This window comes from Centroberyx gerrardi, chromosome 17 (assembly GCF_048128805.1).
Source record: "Centroberyx gerrardi isolate f3 chromosome 17, fCenGer3.hap1.cur.20231027, whole genome shotgun sequence".
In the NCBI taxonomy this organism is placed as follows: Eukaryota; Metazoa; Chordata; class Actinopteri; order Beryciformes; family Berycidae; genus Centroberyx; species Centroberyx gerrardi.
In genome coordinates this window covers 25,537,341-25,560,857 of record NC_136013.1, presented here as the reverse complement: position 1 = coordinate 25,560,857, position 23,517 = coordinate 25,537,341, and the positions used below count along the sequence as shown (strand labels likewise).

At 40.9% G+C, this 23,517-nt stretch overlaps 1 protein-coding gene across 2 annotated transcripts; it reads right to left on the bottom strand.

Moving 5' to 3' along the window:
* Nucleotides 1-1,259: 1,259 nt before the first annotated feature.
* Nucleotides 1,260-22,961, bottom strand: vrk1 (VRK serine/threonine kinase 1). 2 transcript variants are annotated; one of them, XM_071899146.2, is made up of 13 exons: nt 22,894-22,961; nt 22,139-22,298; nt 21,759-21,814; nt 20,394-20,463; nt 19,597-19,684; nt 17,212-17,320; nt 16,487-16,579; nt 13,791-13,923; nt 13,316-13,436; nt 10,876-10,934; nt 8,340-8,512; nt 1,788-1,887; nt 1,260-1,649 (listed from the first exon to the last, which is right to left on the bottom strand). In XM_071899146.2, exons 2-13 carry the CDS (start codon nt 22,296-22,298, stop codon nt 1,480-1,482), a joined length of 1,332 nt encoding a protein of 443 aa, XP_071755247.1. In that variant the 5' UTR covers nt 22,894-22,961; the 3' UTR covers nt 1,260-1,479. The 2 variants fall into 2 exon arrangements, with proteins under 2 accessions (XP_071755247.1, XP_071755248.1); XM_071899147.2 differs by having other exon boundaries at nt 1,788-1,884.
* Between the last annotated feature and the right edge of the window lie 556 nt (nt 22,962-23,517).

The window sequence follows — 23,517 nt, the reverse complement described above, 5'->3', positions numbered from 1 at the left end:
TTAGAGGAGCTGCTGTTGTCGGCCAATCAGGGTCCAGTATTGCAAGGACTTAGACTTCAAAATTAATCTAATAAATACCCTTTCAACTAAACTACATTTTGTTGCAAAACATCATTCAGAACATTGTTCTTATCCTGAGCCAGAATATATTTGAAAACAAAATCGAATTTGTGGCAAACAATGCAACTTGCATTGTTTGCCACATTGTTTGCATTGTAACGCGGTCCTGTTCATCAGTTTAAACTAACTTTTCAAATGGCCATCATCAAAAATAGTAAACTATAGTCAAACTCAACATGAAACTGTGTCCTTAACTGTGAACTCAAACTCAGATTCACAGACACATACCCTTGCAAAGAAATCGGTTTCGAGGGAGGTGCAAATAGCATCAATTTAAAATTGGCTGGGAAATAATCAAAAGTAATGGTAATGCTCAAAGATAAGCCTAGGACACAGGTTTCATATTAAAGGTCCCATATTCTCCACTTTCCAGTGTTTTATTTTATGTCTTGAGGTCCATTCAAAGCTGTGTGTGGTGTCATGTACCAAAAACACTCTCAATCCATTTTTGCACGTTTCCAGCATCTCTCTGAGCCTTACCAAGAACAGGCTGTTTCTGTCGCTGTGTCTTTAAGGCTCATTAATATTAACGACCCCTCTGTTCTGATTGGCTAACCGTTTCAAGAGTGAAACGTGAGACGCCGCGGCCCGGCGGCTACAGGTAGGGAAAACGCTCCGGTAATAAACAATGACAACCGCTTTGAAAAAAACACTTTGTTAGTCTGTTATTTCTTACAAAAATGATAATGAGCGAACCTTTGTGACGCCACAAAGTTACAGAAGTCCAAACGGCTCGTTTAGAGGCTCGCTTTTCTAATGTGGATTGTGTGGATTTAGTTGGCGACCGTGCGTTTTGATACTTTCACCATGTTTAGATAGACCATCCAACTCCTTTATCATCACAGAGGCAAGGGAAATCCTGCTTTAGATAATATGGGACCTTTAAAGCTACTTGACATATCTAGCAGCTTTTGTCAGTGTTCATCACACAGGAAACCATACCTTCATTTCAATTACAACTTTGATGCTACCCAAGTGGTATACAATGAATTAACGTCAAAGATTTGTGTCAAGGTAAAAAGGTGGTGTAAACTATTCCGGCAAACATTAAAGTGGATAAATTGGGTGGATAAACGTGGATTTACCCTCCACTACATTCATGCTCTTAACCCTCAAACCTTCAATTAAAAACACAAGCCTGACAATTTAATTTCCTTTTTATTACAATGGATTTGGCCTCAACACCAACAAAACGAAACCTCAAAATCTGAGCAGTGCACAACACATACAAAATACTGTATCCATACTGTATACCATACTGTACAAAACCTAAAAAACAAACAAAGAAGGCGATTATTAAAAAGCAGACAGAGGAGAGGGAGGGAGGATGGAGGAAGGAGTGAAAAGGGAGATAGATGGTCAGGCTTTGGTTTTCCTGGGTCTGCCTCTGGGCTTCTGGAGGGCGAGGCCGGGGGAGGTCTGGGTACTCATCTCCACCAGCCTGGACTTGGGGTCGGCGTGTTTTCCGGGGGTGGTCGCCTTCCTTGGTCTAGCAGTCTTTTTAGGAGTCTTCTTTACTCCGTTCACCTCTGTAAGGGGAACAGAAAACAGAAAATGTGATCATTTTAATTTCAATAAAAATAGTACAAAATGTACTTTTGTTTGGTATCTTCTATTTGAAGAGCACTGAAGAGGCAACTCTGCACAGAGAGGAGAGGAAACTTTACCTTTCTTCTTTGGGGCTCTCTTTACTTTTTTCTTGGGGCTTCCATCAGTTTCCTCTGCCCCGTCCTCTTTATCTGACACTTTCTTTCTCTTGGCCGTCTTCTGAAAGAGGGAGAAGAAAAGAATTAAAAGAAAATTTCACCTTCAGATACTCTTACACTGTTGGATATCGTCAGTCTGTGATGTTCAGTGCATTCCATGAGTTAGTTTGGAATTGAAGTGTTGTAATTTACTTTTTTGTTGCATCTACTTTACCTCAACCTGCTTTGTGTACTTCTACTTCAGTTAGTTATTTCCTACGTTTCCCAGAATGCCTTTCAACAACCCCCAGAGAACGGGGCTGAACTTTCAAACCAATGTGAAAGTGTGAGTTCAGCTGTGGGTTATGTGTGTTTATATATGCTTCTATGCCCCTTATTCAAGACGCAACCTGTTTTGTGGCTGCATTGCATTCTGGTCTATTGAGGCACTGGCCGTGGAGAAATTGGTCTCTCTGCCTCTTCTACGATGGATTTCTCCCTGTATGTCTCCCTGCTATCAAACTCTATTGTAGGTGTGCTGGAAATATTTTGATGTGACGTGACATGACGTCACACGGCAGGAAATGCAAGATACATTGCTAATAGATGTTTTCTAAGTGTTTTAGGGTGGATTTTCCCTTAAAGAAAGACAATGACAAGGCGTGGAGCGTCGTTTGAGGCTGAAAGGAATAAAAAAGACTAACATTAAAGCGAGGCCTGGACTTGGCGCTGAGGCGACCTGACTTGTCGAAGCCTCCAGCCTTCTTACTGTGAAGTCTGAGCAAATGCAATTATCGCTCCGCTATCTCGCCAGCTACCAAGACCTCGCAGACATTAATCCATTAAAACATCCGATTATATATTCTGCTGTTTTGACCACGACGCTCCAAACGGAGACGGCAGCTGCTTCCACTTCTCTTCCTTTCCGCTCGTGACGCGCGTTTAGATGGCGGGGTCAACAAAGACGTAGGTTTCTCAAAAACGCTGCTAATACGCAGAGCCGTTCGAGCGACCGTTTCCATTAACTATGACTTTATTATGTCTGTCGTCTTACAGAAATCAAAAGGTATGGGGGGGTGGGGAGGGTGTTGCCGAGGAAATAAAGAGGAATAAAGAAAGAAAAGGTGGCCTCTGGAAGAGTCATGCACTTAACGAAGGCAATCAAGTCCTCCGTCCTCCCTCCATTCCTCCTTCTCTTTACTCCGACTCTATAATGAACCTCCTCTCAGACCTGAACTATCACTCAACCCTCCCACACCCCCCTCTCCATTTTTGCCTCCATTTTGACAATTGCTACCTCATGATCACCATGCGGCGCCCGCTGAGGTGAACAGATTGGCGGGATAATTACATACAATAACCGGCGCCGGGGCCCGGTAACCCTTCGGCTGGCAACGCCACGTCCCCAGTGGCATCTTCCATATGTAGTGAGAGAGAGAGAGACACAGAGAGAGAGAGAGAGAGAGAGAGAGAGAGAGAGAGAAAGAAAAAGAGACTGGAGAGAGAGCTAAAGGGAAAGAAATGGGGATAGAGAGAGAGAGAGAGAGCAGGTCTGCAAATTTCATTGAGTCAACTGTAAGGCTATTCTTTTTTATTAGATAGTTTATAGTAAAGAGAGACAAGACAGACTGGGGAGAGAGAAGGAGAGAAGATATGCACAAAGGTCCCGAACCCAGGACATCGTGGTTACATGGCATGTGCCTTAGGGAACTGAGCAACCAGGACACCCCATGTAAGGCTCGTTTTACGACCTTCTTAATGCCAGTTAGAATGAAATATAAGACTGATCGTGCAAATGAAATAAACATGAAAATGGAAACAACTGCAGGCCTATCAGAAAAGGTCTGCATGACTAGGGTTACTTCTCACCACGAAAGCAGCACACTAAAAAAAGCAACATTGTTCCAACCTCTGTAGGAAATAAAATAGGATGCTGTGTCAGACATTTTATACAAATAAATGTCCATTTTGCTACTATCGCCGATTGATATGACATAATAGTTCAACCTATGCCCAGTTCATGAAAGCTTTTACATTTGCTGATCTAAACACCCGGTGTCTGGTATATATCTTTCCTGGGAAAAATCCACTGGTACAAAGGAAGGGATGCATTTTATGTTTCACGTCAACAGAATATCCAAAGAAAAAAGACGTCACAGTGTTGGACACACCGTTTGATTGACAGGTGATCTCTGGGAAGTGCAGTGCAGAAACACCACAGCAATGAGTGCTTAGCACCAAAACTGGAGAAAAGAAATCCCAAAACAATAGGATCTCCAGGATTTACACTTTTAACTGGTGAAGACAGGGTATATGCAGGTTTATATGCAGGTTTATATGCAGGTTTCAGAAAGCCAAATGTAAGACTTTTTAAGACAATGCTACCTGGAATAGAATTTAAGACCAGGGCTGCAGCTATCGATTATTTTAGTAATCGAGTATTCTACCGATTATTCCATCGATTAATCGGATAAGAAATACTTTTGCTTTATTAAAGAGCAATAGTAAATATACAAAAGAGAAAAGCTGTCCGCACGAAGCTGTCCATACGACACTGTGATTTACTGAAAACGAGGTGAAATAATAATTATTATTGATATTTATTACTAGGCCTAAATATCATACAAGTTCATAAGACTGGCTAATGTACATTTATTTGCTCTGTTGAAGGGTTGCCCTACACCTGCTGACCCTACTCACTGCAATCAAACTAAACTGAATATACCTGCTGTATTGGATTGGTGAATTTTAGGCTCCAATTGCCACTTACACCACCTGATATTTTGCTTTCTGGGGTGCATCACTGTGAGGGGAGTAGGTGTGTGTGTGTGTGTGTGTGTGTGTGTGTGTGTGTGTGTGTGTGACTATCATAATAATAACATGAATGAAGCTCAGGCTTTCACAAATTGACTGCAGCATTTTTTTTTCTGTGGTTATTTTCTTGAGCAAAACTTAGCTAACTTAGGGACATCATAACTAGCCACCATATTGATTTACGTTCTTAACTAGCCATTACATATAGCCATAATTAACGTGCATTCTTTACTAGCCTTCATCTCATCCCGTTTTAATATTAAGTGCTGACTCCGCTCACCCAGCCAGTTTCGGCGTACGCCGGTAGCAATTACAAGTGGACCCTGTCCTACAGTCCCTGCTCTCAGCGGAGGGAGGGGGCTACGCTGTGTGTGGGAAGCACTGTGATCGTCAGACCTCTCTGGATTAGACAAGCAAGTAGAGAAAACCGGCATCAGCCGCACCAATTTATTGCCAAATGCTTTGGGATACAACACATTAACATTGCTTCCCATGGTCAGAAAAAGTCGGCAGATTTGTCGCTAGTCGCTTTTGAGAAATAAAGTCGCCAGGGGGGTCTGAAAAGTCGCTAAGTCTAGCGACAAAGTCGCCAAGTTGGCAACACTGGATCCGAAACTTTGGACACTTTCTGTCGTTTTCTCTGGCCTGTCTCTTCTCTTCGCCCCTCGCTATTTTCTCTCTCTTTCTCCAGCGCGTTGTGCAACAGTAATAATCATCCGTGCGAAACACTGAGTGTGTATATAGTTATATGGATTAAACGAAGCTTCGATGCAAAGAATTTGCATCGATGATTTTTAGTAATCGAGTTACTCGAGTTTCTCGAGGAATCGTTTCAGCCCTATTTAAGACCAATTTAAAAACCAAAATAAAGATACAAAAGTGGTAAAGCCTGTTTCTGACCGAACATGGCTAATAAAAGCTGTGAAACTATAAATGGGTAGAATAATAACAACAATAAAAAAACTTAAATTAATTGTTATGGGACATGAAGCCCAACTGTGTATAGTAAAGCAGACAGGATGCATATTGTACTACTAACCCTGTTCTGGATCAATCTAAGAGTGGACATGCAACGTAAAGAAACCTGTCATTAGAAAAATAAGACCTCATTTGTTTTAAGACTTATTAGATCCATAGATACCCTGAAAGAAATACAAAGGTAGAGAGATGGAAGGATAGAGGGATGGAGGAAGGAAAGGTCAGACCAGCAGTTTTACAATAATGCTGTCAATTATTTTTTTTTCATCCAATACTAAATAAAATTAAAAATAAAAACTGCCCACTGCAGCAGTATTATGAAGCTTTTGCGGTAGATGCACATGACAATTTTGTTACAAAAAAATACATCACAGTATAATTTATATTGGATAAAGCAAATACCCTCAAATAAAATGATGCTGTCATTAAATTATGCCATCAAAAATAAGAAATATATTGTTATATGGCATTTTGACCATATTGACCAGTCCCAACGGAGGGAGAAGACAACAGAGATGAAAATGAAGATGAAAGATGGGAGGAGGGTAGAGAGAAAGAAGAGGGGATGACAGGAGGAGGAGGACAGGGAGGAAGCAGTGGACTTGACTGGGTTACTGTTAGGAACAGCATGTTGTCAGGTTAGAGTCCTGATACCACATTTCATTCTGGATGTTAAATTTGACTAAAGTGAGGATATGATAATAGTTTTTGCAATTGATTTGGGTAATATTGCTTTAATACTTTGATATATGCTACATATGAAAAAAGCTGTGTACTGGGCCTCGGTTTGCGGGGCACGGCCCGCCTTTAATGGACCGTGGGGCGACATGGCTCAAGCAGTCGCAGAGGATTTTTTTTTTGTTGTGTGTGTGTGTGTGCGCATAAACATAAGATGTGTGTGCGTGTGAAAGACTTTGTCGTCACAAAAAAACTAAATAAATACATACGTTTTACACTACAATTGCCCCATTCCATTCGCGACAGCGGTCTGTCAGACCATTATGTAAAACAAGCTCAACAACAAAAGAATTTATATTGAAATAAAATCAAAAAGGAGACTTAACGGCACAAAATTATTATTGCAGTAATAGTGGTATTGTGCTTTGCTACGCAGTACACCTCCAAATACCATGATATGGCAGTAATGCGGTTATTGTTGCAGCCTTAGGAAGACCTGGGGCACCTGAATTGTCTCCTACTGGCCAGCGCATTGCCTCTATCATAAGCAAATGTGCCACCACTGGCATAAGTCCAGATGGTGACACAGAGTGCTTGTTGGAAGAAGGTGGTTCAAATTCATTCTTTGTGCCTAATCAAAGTTGACAATGATGACAAAGTGGTTTAGTTTCAACAATGCTAATTTTATTAATGGAATGTGCTGAACCTGTGCATAAAGTTGTGCGCGCCGTGCACTCAGCCACAGGTCGACCCACAGTGAGGGAGAACACGGCAGAGCCAAGGAAAAGGGACCAGTTTCCCACCAGTTTTACTGATTATATAGAGCACTGTCAGGTGACATAACAGCCTCTGGCGGCCATATTGGAGGTCAACAGCTCTTGGGCAACAATGCCTTTGAAGGTCTGATTCAGTTTTTAAATGTACAACTTGGCTGCCTCAACACAATTCAATAAACATAGTTAATTTCTGTGCTGTTTTTGACTGGGAACTTATAGTTTTTTGTGTTTAGATAAAGTCAGCTTGTTAGCTAGCTAACCATAGTATCTGATTCACTACCCATCACTGTTGTTAACGCATCTGATATGCACACTAGTTAACGTATCTAGTAGAAGCTGGGGTTGGTAGTGGCTACTATTTGCGTTGCCATTACCACTAACATTGGTTGCTTTGCTAAATGAGCCTGCTGGCTAGTTAGCTAGCTAACAGTTTGTTCAGGTTAACCGGGATAATTATTCTCAAGCTACAACTCCGGAATCTGGAAACAAATCTACCTCATCAGGCTATTCACTTTCACGTATGAAGTTATTGCCCACACCCCAACAATCTTTTCCAAGTATCTTTCCTTGCTGATATATATTTAGACATTATTTGAGCACAGCTAATTGTTCAATGGACCTCCATGATGGCACCAGCAGTAGGTGATAGGATATTTGTGACACAACTGCAAAGCCTCTATATGGGTGGCCCACCCAGGAAAATTAACAGCCACACAAATAATATATGTATAAGACCAGAGTCTCCATTATATACATTTTGCAGCGGCGGCCTGCCGCTAGGTATGCCGTTAGCTATGCCCCGAAGTTTTGAAGGGAATGAAATGCCTTCTGGTTCTAAAATATGTAACGTTAGTGGTGGCTACTACAATATTTTAATGTTCCACTGGTTGCATGATCAAATATTTGTGATGTGAGAGAATTATCTAATGTTACTCATTCTCAAATGTAACCTTATTAGACAAGTAGACAGGCAGGAGTAGTGGAGGCGAGTGGAGCAGGAGAGAGGGCAGAAAGTGAGGAGAGTGGAGTATGTTCTAAAGTTTGTTTTGCAGTCAAGTGTCACTTTTCATATTTTTTAATTACCTATTGATATTCACTTCGACCGCCGGCGTACTACGCGCGTGCACCACCCAGGTACAACAAAACCCTTTCCCCTGCTGCTAAAAAAAATCCTAGAGGAAACACTGAAGACTACATACATAGGTGCCGAAATGACCTGCCAAACTGTGGGAAACATTTTGTGCATGTACTAGTGTGTATATATTTGTGTGTGTGCGCGTGTGTTTACCCGGCCAGGGGTCGGTCCAGCTGCGCTGAGTGGAGTGTTAAATTCCAGCTTGCCGTCATCTTTGGCCTGGATGGCCTTCAGTCCAGCCTGCAGGATGCTGCGCAGCTTCTCGTACAGTGGTTTGTCATGGTAGCCCAGAGTTTTAACCTCCTCCATGAACCTCTGGATCTCATCTAAAACACAACAACACAGCAAAGCCTTTAAGTAACAGTTCACCCCTGTCACAGCCTATCATTATCTACTCACTCCAATGTCAGTGGAAATTCCATTGAGGTTTTGTAAAGACCACCAAACAGTGAATTAGCTACTGCAGTTCCATCTCAGCTTGGTAACAAACTATTCAAGTGAAAAGGGTATGATGGTCCAAAAACTGGAGAAAATAAACATTAAAGTGTTTTGTAGACAAACAATTGAATCCAAAAGTCCTAGATCTACCAAATGATGTACCTGAATAGCACTATATAATGATGCAAATCCAGACATTTTGGACTAACAAGGCTTAGGATTATGCAACAGGAGAGTTTAGAGAAATGTGCTGGTTGTTTTATATCCATTTTGATCAAGCACACCCTATTCACTTCAATAGTTGGTTAGAAAACTGAGATGGAACTGCAACTGGTGGTTGTCTGAACTTCAATGGAGCTTCCACTGATATGGGGTTGAGTAGATGACAGATTTTCATTTTAGGGTGAATCGTTCCTTTAACTCCAACACAGCTGACTAGGGTGTGCTACTGGGAGACACAGCAAAAAAAAAAAAAATGTCTGTACTACAGACCACCATCCTACACATTTATTCAGTAAATATACACACATATTCAACAGAAGGGGATGATGACCATCTCTCATCCTCGTGTTATTGACTGTCTTCGTTACAACAGCGCACACACATTCGTCACCATAGTGTTCTAACGTTCTACTACGGTCGCAGAATCATGCTTAATTCTGTTTGGTGTGACTTTCTTCAGTCTGACACACACACACACGCAGATGGAGTTGTAAACAACAGTTTGGTTGTGAGCGGCAGAGCAGAAGGAAGGAGGTGTGACGCTTCGTGTTCATCTCCTCCGTCTGAACCGAGACACTGCCTGGAGGTCAAAGTGCCAAGATTAAACAGCAACTCTCACCACAGCAAGATAACAAACGTCACAGCCGCCATTTACTGCCAGGACTAGAAATATTTGCCACAGTGTGCGTGTGTGTTCTTGTACTTCTATCCTTGTGAGAACCAATTTGAGTTTTTCACCTTCGGACTGAAGACATTTTGTGAACTGACGACGTTTTGGCCACTCCTTCAAAAGGCTAGTTTAGGTTAGGTTTGTGGGTCAAGGCTAATTTATGATTAGGACTTTGGTTTAGGGTTAAGATTAGAATTAAATTTAGATTAGGGTGAGGGTTATGGTTAGGACTTGTTAGTGTGTTTACAAACTAACCATAGTGTCTGCTCATGTAACTATCAGTGTCTTGTCAGCACATCTGATTTGCACATAGGGCTGCATGATTATGACAAAAATTATAACCTTGATTATTTTGTTAAATATTGTGATCAGGACTATTAATCACAATTATATGTCTCAATTTCAGGAAACAATTATTTTATTGCACTTTTGCACTGTAGCATACATTTTCACTTTTTTCCGTACAGTATTTCTCAAAGTAGTATCTAGAAAGTATTGCTTTTAACTCTTATCATCTTACTCTTATTGTGGTCCTTACTACAAAACACAAATACTTTAAGGGATACATTTATTTTGTTCTGCTGTGTTACCACAAAGTCGCTCCTATCATTTCCACAAATCAGCTACAGTTTCTTTATCCTACCCTCAATGCATTCCTATTGGCTGGTCAGCCAGCTGTTTTCAATCTAGAAGGTATTCCTATTGGCTGAGGAGTCAACAAAGCCTATCTGAAAGGGCCACAGATTATCTGTGGCATATCTCTTGACAGGAACTAACAACAAACATCGTTGAGGGTTAATTCTCATTTGCTGAGACGCTATTTGTGGCACGGCTGATTGCATCTATTAAAGGAGGTTTGAAAAGCCAAATACCAACCGTTTGTTCAGGTTACCTCAGATGACTCTTCTCAAACTACAACTCAAGAGTTCTTTGGAGTAGAGACTAGGGCAAAAGACACGACAGTTTACTGTGTCACAGTGACCTACATTTGGAAACAAATCTACCTTATTCACTTTTACTTATAACATTATTGAATTGCCCTAGGCATTATTTGTTCACGCAGTCATTCATTCAAAACCTCTAATGTTCTGTTCCCACTTCTCTAGCCATTAAGCAAACAACATCCATCCTTCACTCAGAGGATTTAAGACCCAAATGTCAAAATTTAGTCATCACTCAAGGATATTGTCATATAAATATCCTGTGTACCTTCTGAATATTAAGTTGTGCCCACTTCTGCACAATCCATGTCTAAAAGTCTTCTTTAAACCTTGAGCTTTCACCTGGATTCACTTGGTCAGGTGGTGCGAATGCTTTGTACACTCAGTGAATATGACTGTGTGTGTATGTATGTCTCACCTGGCTTGTCTTGAGAGGAGAAACACTTGGACATGAACTCAGAGATGTTTTCTTGACTCCTGGAATAGAGAAAACAAGCAACATGATTTTTCTTCCCACCAAAACTATATGGATTTCTTACAAGTAAAATGTAAAGGTAAAATGACAAAAATTGCTTTGTTAATATTTGTTTTACCCAATAAACAACAAAGCAAACATTTCAGAACCCTACTATGAAGACTTGAAATATGATCAAACTCATAGCTGGGTTAGAAAAATAATCAGTCTGACACAAAAAGATGTTTTGCCAATTTGTTGCAAAAAAAACACTGGTTTTCAGGTAAATGAAATTCGACAATTTACCTAGCTGCAATCCCAGCCTTGCAACTCTTCACCATGCCAACAACATCAGAAGAAAATACTATACTTTCTTTTTTTGAATATACATACATACATTATACGGTAATCAAAAAGGTAAAAATGGTCAGAATTTATAATCATGATTGATATAGATTGTGGCTGGCATTTGAACACTCATGTTTCTCTAGCTAGCAGAAAACAACGCATCTAAAGTTAGTCAGGTTGCAACAGCCAATGACCAACACAAGTCCTTTTTGTGTAATGTTTTGCGTGAAATAAAATATGAGGCTTGCAACAGTAAGACAAAAGCTGATTCTTTGTTCTCTCCTCTCTGCTGTGTGACGAGGTCAGCACATATGCCACACATTCCCAACTGCAGAGCTGGAACGATGTCCCGTTTTCTAAACCAAGAGTTTATAAAAAAAAAAAAAAAGGCAGAATCATTTATGGCCGCCTTTAAAGTGGCAAGCCATAAATGGGCTGAATATAAAATGACTCCCATGTATAACATTAAATCTAACGCCTCATTTTTGACTGCCTGGGTGCGGCAGGCATTATCTCACAAATTTCTTCAGAATCGGTTAAAGAACTTTGTCAGAAATGACTAATGCTGAGGGTTAGGGTTAGGTACAGGTACAGAAAGTTGTGTAAGTATTCTGTCTGTGAGATGCTGCCCCAACTGTATATGTCTATGACAGTGTGTGTATATGTAGATGCAGGTTCAAGAGTAAATATGTCTGAGATAATGCGTGCGTGCGTCAAACCTACAGCATTCGAAAATACTTTTTGTCCCCCACGATAAAATCAAAGGAAGGACTATGGATCAGCCCCGGTCAGTCTGTCCGTCCGTCACACACAATATCTCACGCCACTGATCAGATTTTGATGAAATTTCGCAGAATGATGCGAGTCATTGCTCCATTCCGGCATTTGCAAAATCACACCGATTAACCTAAGGATGGTGCTAATTGTCTGAACATCACGCACGCCGCTGATCAGATTTTCATACAACATAAGGAAATGATGCTTCTCACTGCTCCTTCTTACTGCTGGCATTTTCAAAATTGCAGTGATTGGCCTAAGGGAGAACTACAATTACAGCTCAAAACACGGTGACATATTTGTTACTGATTGGCCTCGACAGGGACTTCATCATTTCTGGGGGACGACATATTTACTGTTGGCTTGTCATGATTTGTTTTAGCCTACTTACAAAGGATGTCAGAGAATTTAGAAAGTGACGGGAAAGTAAATACTGTCTGTTTCATGTACAGGGATGGACAAAATAATGGAAACAATATTATCAAGTATCTATTAAGGAGTATGGCCACTCTTTTCCTTCAGAACAGCTTCAATCCTCTTTGTCCTGCTGTCATACTGCATCCTGAACTGTGTGTAGTGGATATTAGACCTTCCTTCAAGAAGGAAACCTCCAGTTCTTTGAGGGATGAAAGAAGTACAAACCTACTTCCCATGAACATTCAATGATTGTTAGATCTGCTGACTGGGGCCTGGAAGCAGTTTGACTTCACCCTGCTGTTCATGATACCACTCTTGTATTTGTTTAGCAGTGTGCATGGAGCATTATCATCTTGGAATATGGGAGCATCATGAGGGAACAGTGTTAGCACCGCAGGGTGCTCCTGGTCCTGTAAAATGGCCTCATATTCCTTTGCCGTTATACGACCATGCAGCTCAATCATCAGACCTATTGACTCCCAGTGGATGGCTGTCAGGCCATTACAGATCCACCGCCATGTTGGACTGAAGGCATCCTGTGGCTTCCTCCAAACATAAATGCATCTGGAAAAACGCTGAAAGACGAATCATCAGATCACTCTTTTCCATTGCTCAGGGATCCAGGTTGTGTTCCTTATGTAACAGGAGTGGAACCTGTATTTATTAGGGGCTGGCCAGCTCTGCCGCTGGTCCCTCTTGTATTTCCATGTATTATTAGGGGTTCGAGCACGTAGTGCTAGAAAGGTTATTCTGACTCTGTAGTTGTGATTTAGTTAATATTTCAAGTCTTTTTCATGTAATATTTACACAATGTTGTCCACCTCCTGTAGTTGAGCAGTAAATCCAGGTCTGGAGCCCTTACCTGATCTTGGAGTCCCTGACGTAGAGGGGGTCCTGGAGCTTGTCTTCCCAGGGCAGACGACCACACAGCCACTGAACCATGCAGTAGGACAGGATCTCCAGGTCCCCTCGCCTACATGGAGCTGGGGCCAAACAACCACATCAGCAGCAGCGATACCATTACCGTCTTAAATGGCAGCAGCAGCATCTTGTGTACCAACATCAATAACATTACCATCATTTAAAGTGGACATTTCTAGAGATCTACCAATGCAATATTATCAAGTTGTGAGGGCTACAATGCAAATTCTTAGTGTTGCATATGATTCTGGCTTCCAACAAATTCATGAGTAATATTTATGTATTTTAAGATATCCCAGAATTTAGACTGGGGAATTCTTGGTTTTATGTCTTTCTCAGCACCTTCTTCTTGGCTTCTTGGTTTTCGAAAGTTGTATCTGAGGGTATATACATAGTAGGTATTTGCTTCTACCTACCCACTCCTTTGTGGGCATCGATGCTGGTGAACTCAATGGTGCCGTCGTGGCACCTCTTGGGGTCCTCCTTGTACTCCTTCAGGACACCCTCGGGCGAGTACCTATATGCCAGCCCATAATCTACTAAGTAAACCTATAGTTCACAAACAAACACAGACCAATTCAGGCATGCAGACAGATGTTCACAAAACAAATGGATACTGGCAGATAACAGGGTATCTGCCAGTTTCAAGACTTTTAAAGTTACTGAAGTTGAATTTAAGACCAATTTGACAATCAAAAATAAAGACAAAAAAAAAAAAGGCTGCAAAACAGACCATTTTTGATTGAACATACAGTAGCTAATGAAAGTTCTGAACTACTTAAGGACAGTGTAAGAAAAAGGAAAGAAATTTATGAATTTATGAAGAGTGGGCATGCATGTGGGTCAAACTTACTGTGACCAACTGTTAAGTGCAAGTAATGAAATACATCATAAGAATCAAACCAAAACTACTGATGGTCCCATTCAAGTCATTGGTGAAACTACAAAATTCATAGCATTTGCCTTATTTTGCCTTACTCTCCAACTCTGCCTCAGCTAAATATCACTAAATGTAAAGAATCTGTTAATACCAGTATATCAGTTTACCTCTCATTGTGAAAAAATTTGGACCTTTAATAACCAGATATAAGATGTTTTAATACTTTAATACTTTTTACGGGCTTAACTTGACCTGCAGATAGCCTATTCCAAGTAGATTCAAACAGTTAAAAAGAATTCACCTTGTTTTTTTTATTTTAATATATTCAAAAAGCATCTTTCAACGAAAGGTCTGTATGTAGGGCTAAAGCTGCTATTTGAATATGACGGCAAACAGGCAGCTTGACTGACTCATCACTCCCAATCTCGAGTTCGGAGATACAGGCTCCTCTTTAAGAGGAGTGGAGGAAAAAAACAACTTATGAGGTAGGCAAGGTCCTTTGAGTTGGCTAAGCACTGTTCTTTAGTGAGTTACACTTTCATGCCATTAATAATGTTTTAAGAGCGTCTCATTTCCCAAAAGGTGGAATCATCACTCATTTTTGGAGTCCAACTCTTATTACCACTTATGTAAGCCTAACTATTATCATTTGGCCTACGGCATGCTCATATACTACAGCTGGTTACTGGCTAAGATAAACACAAACATAAGAAACATAATAAAGCCAAGCCAACATTCCCAATAACTCCAGGGGAAGGTATCAGACCAGCGCAGCCACAAAAAACCTCAGCCCCTGCTGAAATCCCGAGGGGACGACTTCTAAATTGTCATTTATAAATAGCGCTTTAATAACACCACCAATGATACATTATTAATCTCCAAATTAAATATTTGCCCCTGCCCCCACCTTGTTTGCTAGAAAAAGCTCTTTGCTGCTGTCATCTAATCCCCCCCCCCCCCCCCTTTTGGAACACACACACACACACACACACACACACACACACACACACACACACACACACACACACACACACACACACACACACACACACACACACAGGCACACACTCCTTCTCCAGGCCTTAATTGAATCTAATGAAGCAGCACAAGTGCATTATGATCAAAGAAATACATTCATCTTCCTACTTTTGAGTTACAATGGTGGGGTCAGAGAGCGCCTTGGTTTTCCAACACCAAGAATTACAGAGCTGAAATATCTGCTCTGGAACTAAATTTCCCATTCATTTCCCCAATTATTATTAGCCATAACGTTTAAACAGTGTAAGATAGACTTGCCATGAGCTTTTAGATGGTGAAACCATACATACCTACATATTCCTGTTCCTGTAGAATCCATCAGTCAATCTGATTTTTAATTTTGTTGGTAAGAACTCATTTTATTCCTGAGTTCCTTGTGAAATACTACACTACCCACAAGCTTTAGCGAGTTCCCACCAATCAAAGACGTCCCTGTTACCACAGAAACGTTACCTGCTGCAAAGTTGTGCATGGTTGGTGGCCAAAGTAACTTCAGCTGCCTAGCAACCTGTATTTATGATTGACACCACTCCACCATGGTTTTACTGTCAGACATGATGAAAATCACTGCAAATCAGTAATCGCTATATTATTTAGTATGACCGTTGAAAATGAGATAAAGGGAATCAATGATGTCACTGGCGGCAATGATGTATGGAATGAATAGTTAATTGCCTCTCTAAAAACGTCTCGTCTTGTACCCTTGCCTTTTTCTGTTTTTCATGTATGCTTTTTTGTGAATCTATTGTTATAAGCTTGGATTTTCTGAAATGTCTATGGAGAAAATAAATGAGAAATTCACCTCTGGGACCCAGGCCACTGAAAAAGGGAGCAGGCACATTTGAGCTCTATACTCCTGCTAATGTCTCTATTAACTGCTAATAACTCTGAAAGCTTTAGCTCCGTTTGCTCTGGAAGAACAGCGCCCTCTTCCTGTTTTGTGCTGTAAAGCAATCCAGCACATTTCCCGCCAAATCTGACCAGGTGTCACACAATGTAAATTGCAGTGTAGAGGCTGCCAATCTTATCAGCCTTGGTCTCGTTTGTTTAAGGTAATTATACTAATGTCTCAAGATTAATGTGGTAATGACTTATTAATGTTAAAATGCTACATGTAGCACCTGTAATCCATTTAATATTATAAAGAAAACACATTGTTTCAATTTTCTTAGGTAGGTAGGAACTGCTACTGACCTGGTTGGGATCACTGTGGCTCAACAGGAGGTTGGACGCTTTAATGTCGGCATGCACATACTCATGCTCATGGATGTACTCCAGAATATCCAACTAAACCAGAAGGAAAGATGTTATGTCTTCATGTTAGTGTTGAAAAAAAACCAACATATCTTCTTCAGTGTTTATCTCGCTGTTTAGTGTGCAAAATCAGATACTAAGGGCTTTGTATAATTGTCAGAAATCAAAACAAAGCAATTCTTTGCCCTTTTTCCCACAAGGGAAGGCTGGAAGAGGTCAAAGTGGATTTTACCTGCCTAATCATTTTCTTACAAACTAATTATATAAATCTATATTGTTCATTAAAAGTACTTGAATCAGTACTCCGCGTCAGCTGTTTAAGTTTATCACTCAGAATCGGCATCGATAGTGAAGTGCCAATGCTGCATCCCTATGCTGAATATCACATACAGTTGTCACTTTACCTTTAGTGACACATAAACATACATTACGGTAAAAAATACATTCTACTATTTTCCTGTAAAGTGACTCGTATATAAAATTCCCTGATATTCCCTAACTTTCCCAGAGAAAGTATCAGATTCCCTTACTCTCCCTGTCTGGGATACACCTCTCAAAATTCCATGACCAGTGGGGCATCTAAACGAATCATATTCACCACTTAATCACAATTCATTACACAATATACAAGAGAAATAAAACCATCTGATAATTGAATAACCAACCAGTCGGAGGCCAAGCTGCAGAACCAGTTTTCTGGGGAATCTCTTCCCGCTCTCCTCAAACTTCTTCTGCAAGTCTGTGCCACACCTATCCATAACCATGAACCGATACCTAGAGGGGAGGAGAATTAGTTCTTAAGTAGAAATACCAGTTGTCATGCATCAGAGAAACTCTCATGATAGGAAGTTAGTGTGGGTGTGGTGATCATCAGCAGTATCAGCAGGGGACAAAGTTAAAGAACAAGGGATTGGAAAACTAACCATAAAAAAGGCAATTTGAATCGTTTGACTTTTGGCACAATGCGGCCATCTGACCAGCAGAGGGCGTTAATAACAGAACTCGGCAATTGGCTAAGCAAAGGAATCAGCAGCAGGCGTCTCATTTAGGGCTGCAGCTATCGATTATTTTAGTAATCGAGTATTCTACCGATTATTCCATCGATTAATCGAGTAATCGGATAAGAAATACTTTTGCTTTATTAAAGAGCAATAGTAAATATACAAAAGAGAAAAGCTGTCCGCACAAAGCTGTCCATACGACACTGTGATTTACTGAAAACGAGGTGAAATAATAATTATTATTGATATTTATTACTAGGCCTAAATATCATACAAGTTCATAAGACTGGCTAATGTACATTTATTTACTATGTTGAAGGGTTGCCCTACACCTGCTGACCCTACTCACTGCAATCAAACTAAACTGAATATACCTGCTGTATTGGATTGGTGCATTTTAGGCTCCAATTGCTACTTACACCACCTGATATTTTGCTTTCTGGGGTATTTTATGCATCACTGTGAGGGGAGTAGGTGTGTGTGTGTGTGTGTGTGTGTGTGTGTGGGGGGGGGGGTGTGTGTGTGTGTGTGTGTGTGTGTGTGTGGGGGGGGGTGTATGTGTGTGTGACTATCATAATAATAACATGAATGAAGCTCAGGCTTTCACAAATTGACTGCAGCATTTTTTTTTCTGTGGTTATTTTCTTGAGCAAAACTTAGCTAACTTAGGGACATCATAACTAGCCACCATATTGATTTACGTTCTTAACTAGCCATTACATATAGCCATAATTAACGTGCATTCTTTACTAGCCTTCATCTCATCCCGTTTTAATATTAAGTGCTGACTCCGCTCACCCGGCCAGTTTCGGCGTACGCCGGTAGCAATTACAAGTGGACCATATCCTACAGTCCCTGCTCTCAGCGGAGGGAGGGGGCTACGCTGTGTGTGGGAAGCACTGTGATCGTCAGACCTCTCTGGATTAGACAAGCAAGTAGAGAAAACCGGCATCAGCCGAACCAATTTATTGCCAAATGCTTTGGGATTCAACACATTAACATTGCTTCCCATGGTCAGAAAAAGTCGGCAGATTTGTCGCTAGTCGCTTTTGAGAAATAAAGTCGCCAGGGGGGTCTGAAAAGTCGCTAAGTCTAGCGACAAAGTCGCCAAGTTGGCAACACTGGATCCGAAACTTTGGACACTTTCTGTCGTTTTCTCTGGCCTGTCTCTTCTCTTCGCCCCTCGCTATTTTCTCTCTCTTTCTCCAGCGCGTTGTGCAACAGTAATAATCATCTGTGCGAAACACTGAGTGTGTATATAGTTATATGGATTAAACGAAGCTTGATTTTTAGTAATCGAGTTACTCGAGTTTCTCGAGGAATCGTTTCAGCCCTAGTCTCATTGGTTGTGTAAGCAGGATTTCCCACTGTGCTGATTGGTTAAAACAAACCCTGTGGCCAAATTGGCGACTTTGTTGCTAGATTTAGTAAATTCTCTGACCACAAATGTATTTCTCACATGTGACGACTAACAAATCCAGCCACTTTTTCGAACTACGGGGGACCAGTGTTGGCTCCCAAAGCATTTGGCAACAAAGTCCGGGTGTCCGCAGGTCCTGAAAAAGTCTTTAAATGTCTTGAAGAATGAGCAATTTTATTATTAAATTTGAAGTCTTCAAATTTGAAATTTCAAAATTCAAAGTCTTTAAATACAGCCTTTGAGTCTTCAATACAGTTTTACAGTTAAAATGTTGCGGTTTGTTGGTGTGCTATTTTTCTAGTGAGAAATAGACCTGTTTCTGGTTCAACTGTTTTTCCCCCACTTTCACAATCATTTCAGTGAGCTTTGTCTTTTATTTTGATCTAAGGTCTTAAAAAGTCTTATAATTACCTTGATGAAACGTACAGAAATCCGGAAATCGATAAGGCTGATGCCACTTATGTCCAAATTAAGATATGTCATCTTATCTCAACATTTTTGAAAATTGAAATGGCTTTCTTTTTTTTTTTTTGGAAAGTTTTCCCCCTAGAGAAACAAAAAGGTCAGGTGGAAAAATTGAAAAGTGTTGAGTGCAGCCCCCTGTGGACAGTCCTGGTCAAAGGTCTTACCTTTTCCCTCCTCTCTCATGCAGACCGGAGCCCCAGTACTTGGGAACTCCCAGATATTTCATCTTGTGAGACTTCATCCAGTTCTGAACTACAGAGAGAGAAGAAGAGAGAAAACCCATCAGCAATGCATAGCCACGTGTCCTCACGAAACTACTTCTCCTGGCTAAAATGTTCTGAAAGCATGTGGATAAATCTATGAAATACATACCGTGTAAATGAAAGACAGTATGGCAAGTCAAGTTAACATTCCCTACAAATTATTCTGAACACTGCAGGCTGCTCTTGATAAAAGTTGCTGGTGGAAGTGGAGGTGGGTGATGGTGGTGATGCTCAAAGTAATAAGAGTATAATTCCGTGGGGGGAACCGGGCAGCGCGGCCGCAAGCTAATCTGCTGGTGGGACAAATATTTACCAACAACGCGAGATTCCACCATGAATAAAATATGAGCCTTTGGTTCCTTAGTAATATAACAGTTAATTGTCAGGGGAGATTGACATTTGGATTGTTATTATATAAAATGCAAAGCTGTGGCCTGGGGGCGAACGGCGCAGCCACCAAAAGCTCGCTGTTGGGGAGAGTCTTCCTCTGCAAGGCCCCTTCGTGGCCGAGTTACGAGTTCGTCTTTTTTAATTAAGAAAGTTACGTTTCTTTTATTTGTTTGCCCTGGTGGTAAGAGACTATGTTGTGTTTGTGTTATGATCATGAGGGTAAGTTTGACTTGGTGGCATACTTCTAGGTGTGTACGTGAGTGTTTGTGTGAGTGTGGAAGATGATGAGAGATGGTGCGGTGGCGTACTTAGATCAGGCTTGGCAGCTCTCATGTAAAACTTCAGTTCGGAGAACAGTGGTCCGTTGTCGCTGGGCTCCTGTGGTGAAAATAGGAGTTACAGTTAAAACCTAGATCAGACTACAAGACAGTTCAAATGTTGCCCAACAAAGGCAGTTCAGACTTAACAACTGTGGTGGAAATCTCTGAAGTTGTTATTAAATGTGACTTCTTTTGCGGTTCATTCTTTTTCGTCCCCCTGAATCTAAACTCCCCATGGCTGTTGCCAGGATCGCTCTCAGATTTCAGTCTTGGTGAGTCTTGGACCACTTCACACTACCGGATAATCTGACCAACCATTGAGCCCGAGTGCCCTCCTGTAGCCCAGATTCGCCCTGACGGTTGGGATAGTCCAGTTGGGTTTAAAATCGTCGGGCCTTTGTAGATTACCTTGTAGTGTGAACGGGCTTGAGATTGTCGACTGTGGCCGTTTGGGCTGACATGATTTTTTCAAACATTTTTGATTTTGTCGGGCCCAGTTTGGTCTGGCTCATGTAGTGTGAAGCAGTACTCACCAAGACTGAAATCTGAGAGTGACACTGGCCACAGGTAATGGGAGTTTAGATACAGGGGGGAGAAAAGAGAATGACCCAGAAGAGAAGTCGTGTATAACCACAACGCCCACTCACATAGATAATTTATATTAGTAAGATTCTCAACTCCCTTTCCTCAACTATTTAAGTTCCTATATAATTTCCTTTGGAGGAATAAATCTCATATAAAATGGTATGAAATAACGACGTGCCTGGATCAACCCACATAAGTATGCAATTACAAATGAAGTGAAAGAAGTCTTTAAGAAATTCTTAATCAACATAACCCCTGTAATAATGTCACTTCAGATAGATAGATATATAGAGCACCTATTTTATAACTGTTTTTTTTTTTTACAGTGTACTGTTTTGGACAAATGGGGAAAACATTTTTGAATGACAGAATCTGGTAGTGTGTGATCCCTCATCTTTGTCCTGTCGCCTAGTGTCAACAGCCTCCTGACGGGACAGTAAGCAGACCAGTCGTTTAGTCTGAACCAACCTAGTTGGGAGAAACCTGAACAGTCTTGTAGTCTGACCTAGGCTTAAGTTGCACCTTGACAGGTTCAGTGTTGTTTTCAGAGTCAGATGCCATGAGCACATAAACAAAAGAAGTGATGGGTTCCTAGACTAGGCTCGCATAACAATAAATGGTTTACCATGAATAGTTCCAATAGGTACACACAATAATCATCATGACCACAAATTAGGACAGGGCTAGAGATACATTGAATAGTCTATGATATACATACATGTAACAAGATAACCTGAGTTGATGCTGAGAGTTACTTCAGAGTCTTACCACTTTGATGACATGTGGAGCATTGGCCCCCACAGCTTTAGCAGAACTTTCATCAGCTGGAAAATGAGAAAAGGACATGCACTAGATACAATTGGAATGCTTTATATAACAATTTATACACTAATAATATGGTAAACTTCACAGGTTTATATCTTGTACTGTACAATATTAAAGTTATACATATGCATTACTATTACTATTGTCTGTATCCACAGTCCAAAACAGTAGCCTTATCACATAGCCAGTTCAGGCATTAGATTTTGTTTGAAGAAAATGTAAGCCTGGTGAGTAATTATGCTCATTATCATCATGTACAGACGGCATTTGGCTTTGTATATTTGACTTCTGACCTGGGTCACTAGCCATCCAAACATCCTTACCCAAATATATGAGGCCAAAGCCCCCCTGACCGATTGGAGCCCCCAGCTTCCAGGCCTTCTTCCCAGTGTCTGTCAGGACCTCTCCAGGTGGAAACTCCTCTGCCAGCTTCCTCTTAGCTGGACCTCTGCCCTTCCCCGGTGCCTTGGCTTTAGGAGGCATCTGAAACGCACGGTCACATTTGTATGAAGCCTGTTAATTCCTAATGCATTTCAGATACAGGCTTACAACGTGCAAATGGAGCTCTGCAATGTGCACAGACCCAAACTATTCATACGACGGCGTAATTTGTGACCTACCAGTATCAAATCTAAACTAACGTGACGTTTATCTCCGTTTGTAGTGTCTTGTCGAGTTTGACTCTTGCTAACTTTGGGTAGAACCAGTGTTCACCTATCAGTAGCAAGTAGCAGCAGCTTAGAAGTTAAGGTAAACGTCATTCACTAGCATATCTGACGCTAAGCTAACTTATAGTTATGATTGAACTTAGCTAAAAGCCTCCTGCTTAAGCTAAAAGCGTCTCCGACCCGAGCAGGTTGAAAATGAAACCAGTACGCTATGCTAAGTTAGCTGTCATGCTAGCAGTGCTGTCTGGTTAGCACCGTTAGCTGACGTTAGCTGCCAGTAGCTAACGTTAGGTAAGACAAATTCACGCATTCCCGTGACACTGTCAGTTTAACCGACACATATAAAGAGACGTTTCCATCGTGAAACCGGCGCGTAACGTTACATTTTAGATTATAAGAAGAAGACAAACCTTCACTTTGACGTTTCAGTGTAAACTAGGACCAAACTTCCCGCAAAACTCCACGCCAGGAAGTGGCGTCACGGCATTTTGCGATTCTATTGGTCAAGTACGCTTGCGTAACGTACAATAGAGATCCGTAAAAGGCGTACAAGCAGAGTGGGAAAATGTGATGTTTGGGTTTACTGGTCAGGTAAGGAAGAAAATAACTCTCAACTAGCTTATTTTTTCATAGATACAGGTCCTATACACAAATGAAAGTTACACAGCTGAAAATGATAATAAAAAGCTGTCAAAACTGTACAGCTGCTTTCTGCACAAGGTATGTGTCTGATACATGTATTCCTCTCCCCACCATAATGTTATTGTTCTTTGTATGCTACCTAAATGTACAGGTGTCTTTGATGTGTTCTGTACTTGTGTCATTTAAAAAAAAGTGAAAACTATTTTAGCCTAGTTACATGCTTACCAGCTTATCTGGGCAAATAATGTAACCAAATCACCAACAATAGATTAATACTACAACTTAACTAACATTACTGCTAACATTCACAAATGTTTTACAACTGACCTATTACTGGCACTGAAAAAATGGTATTGACCACATCATTGCTAATAAATGTAGTACTGTGCAGT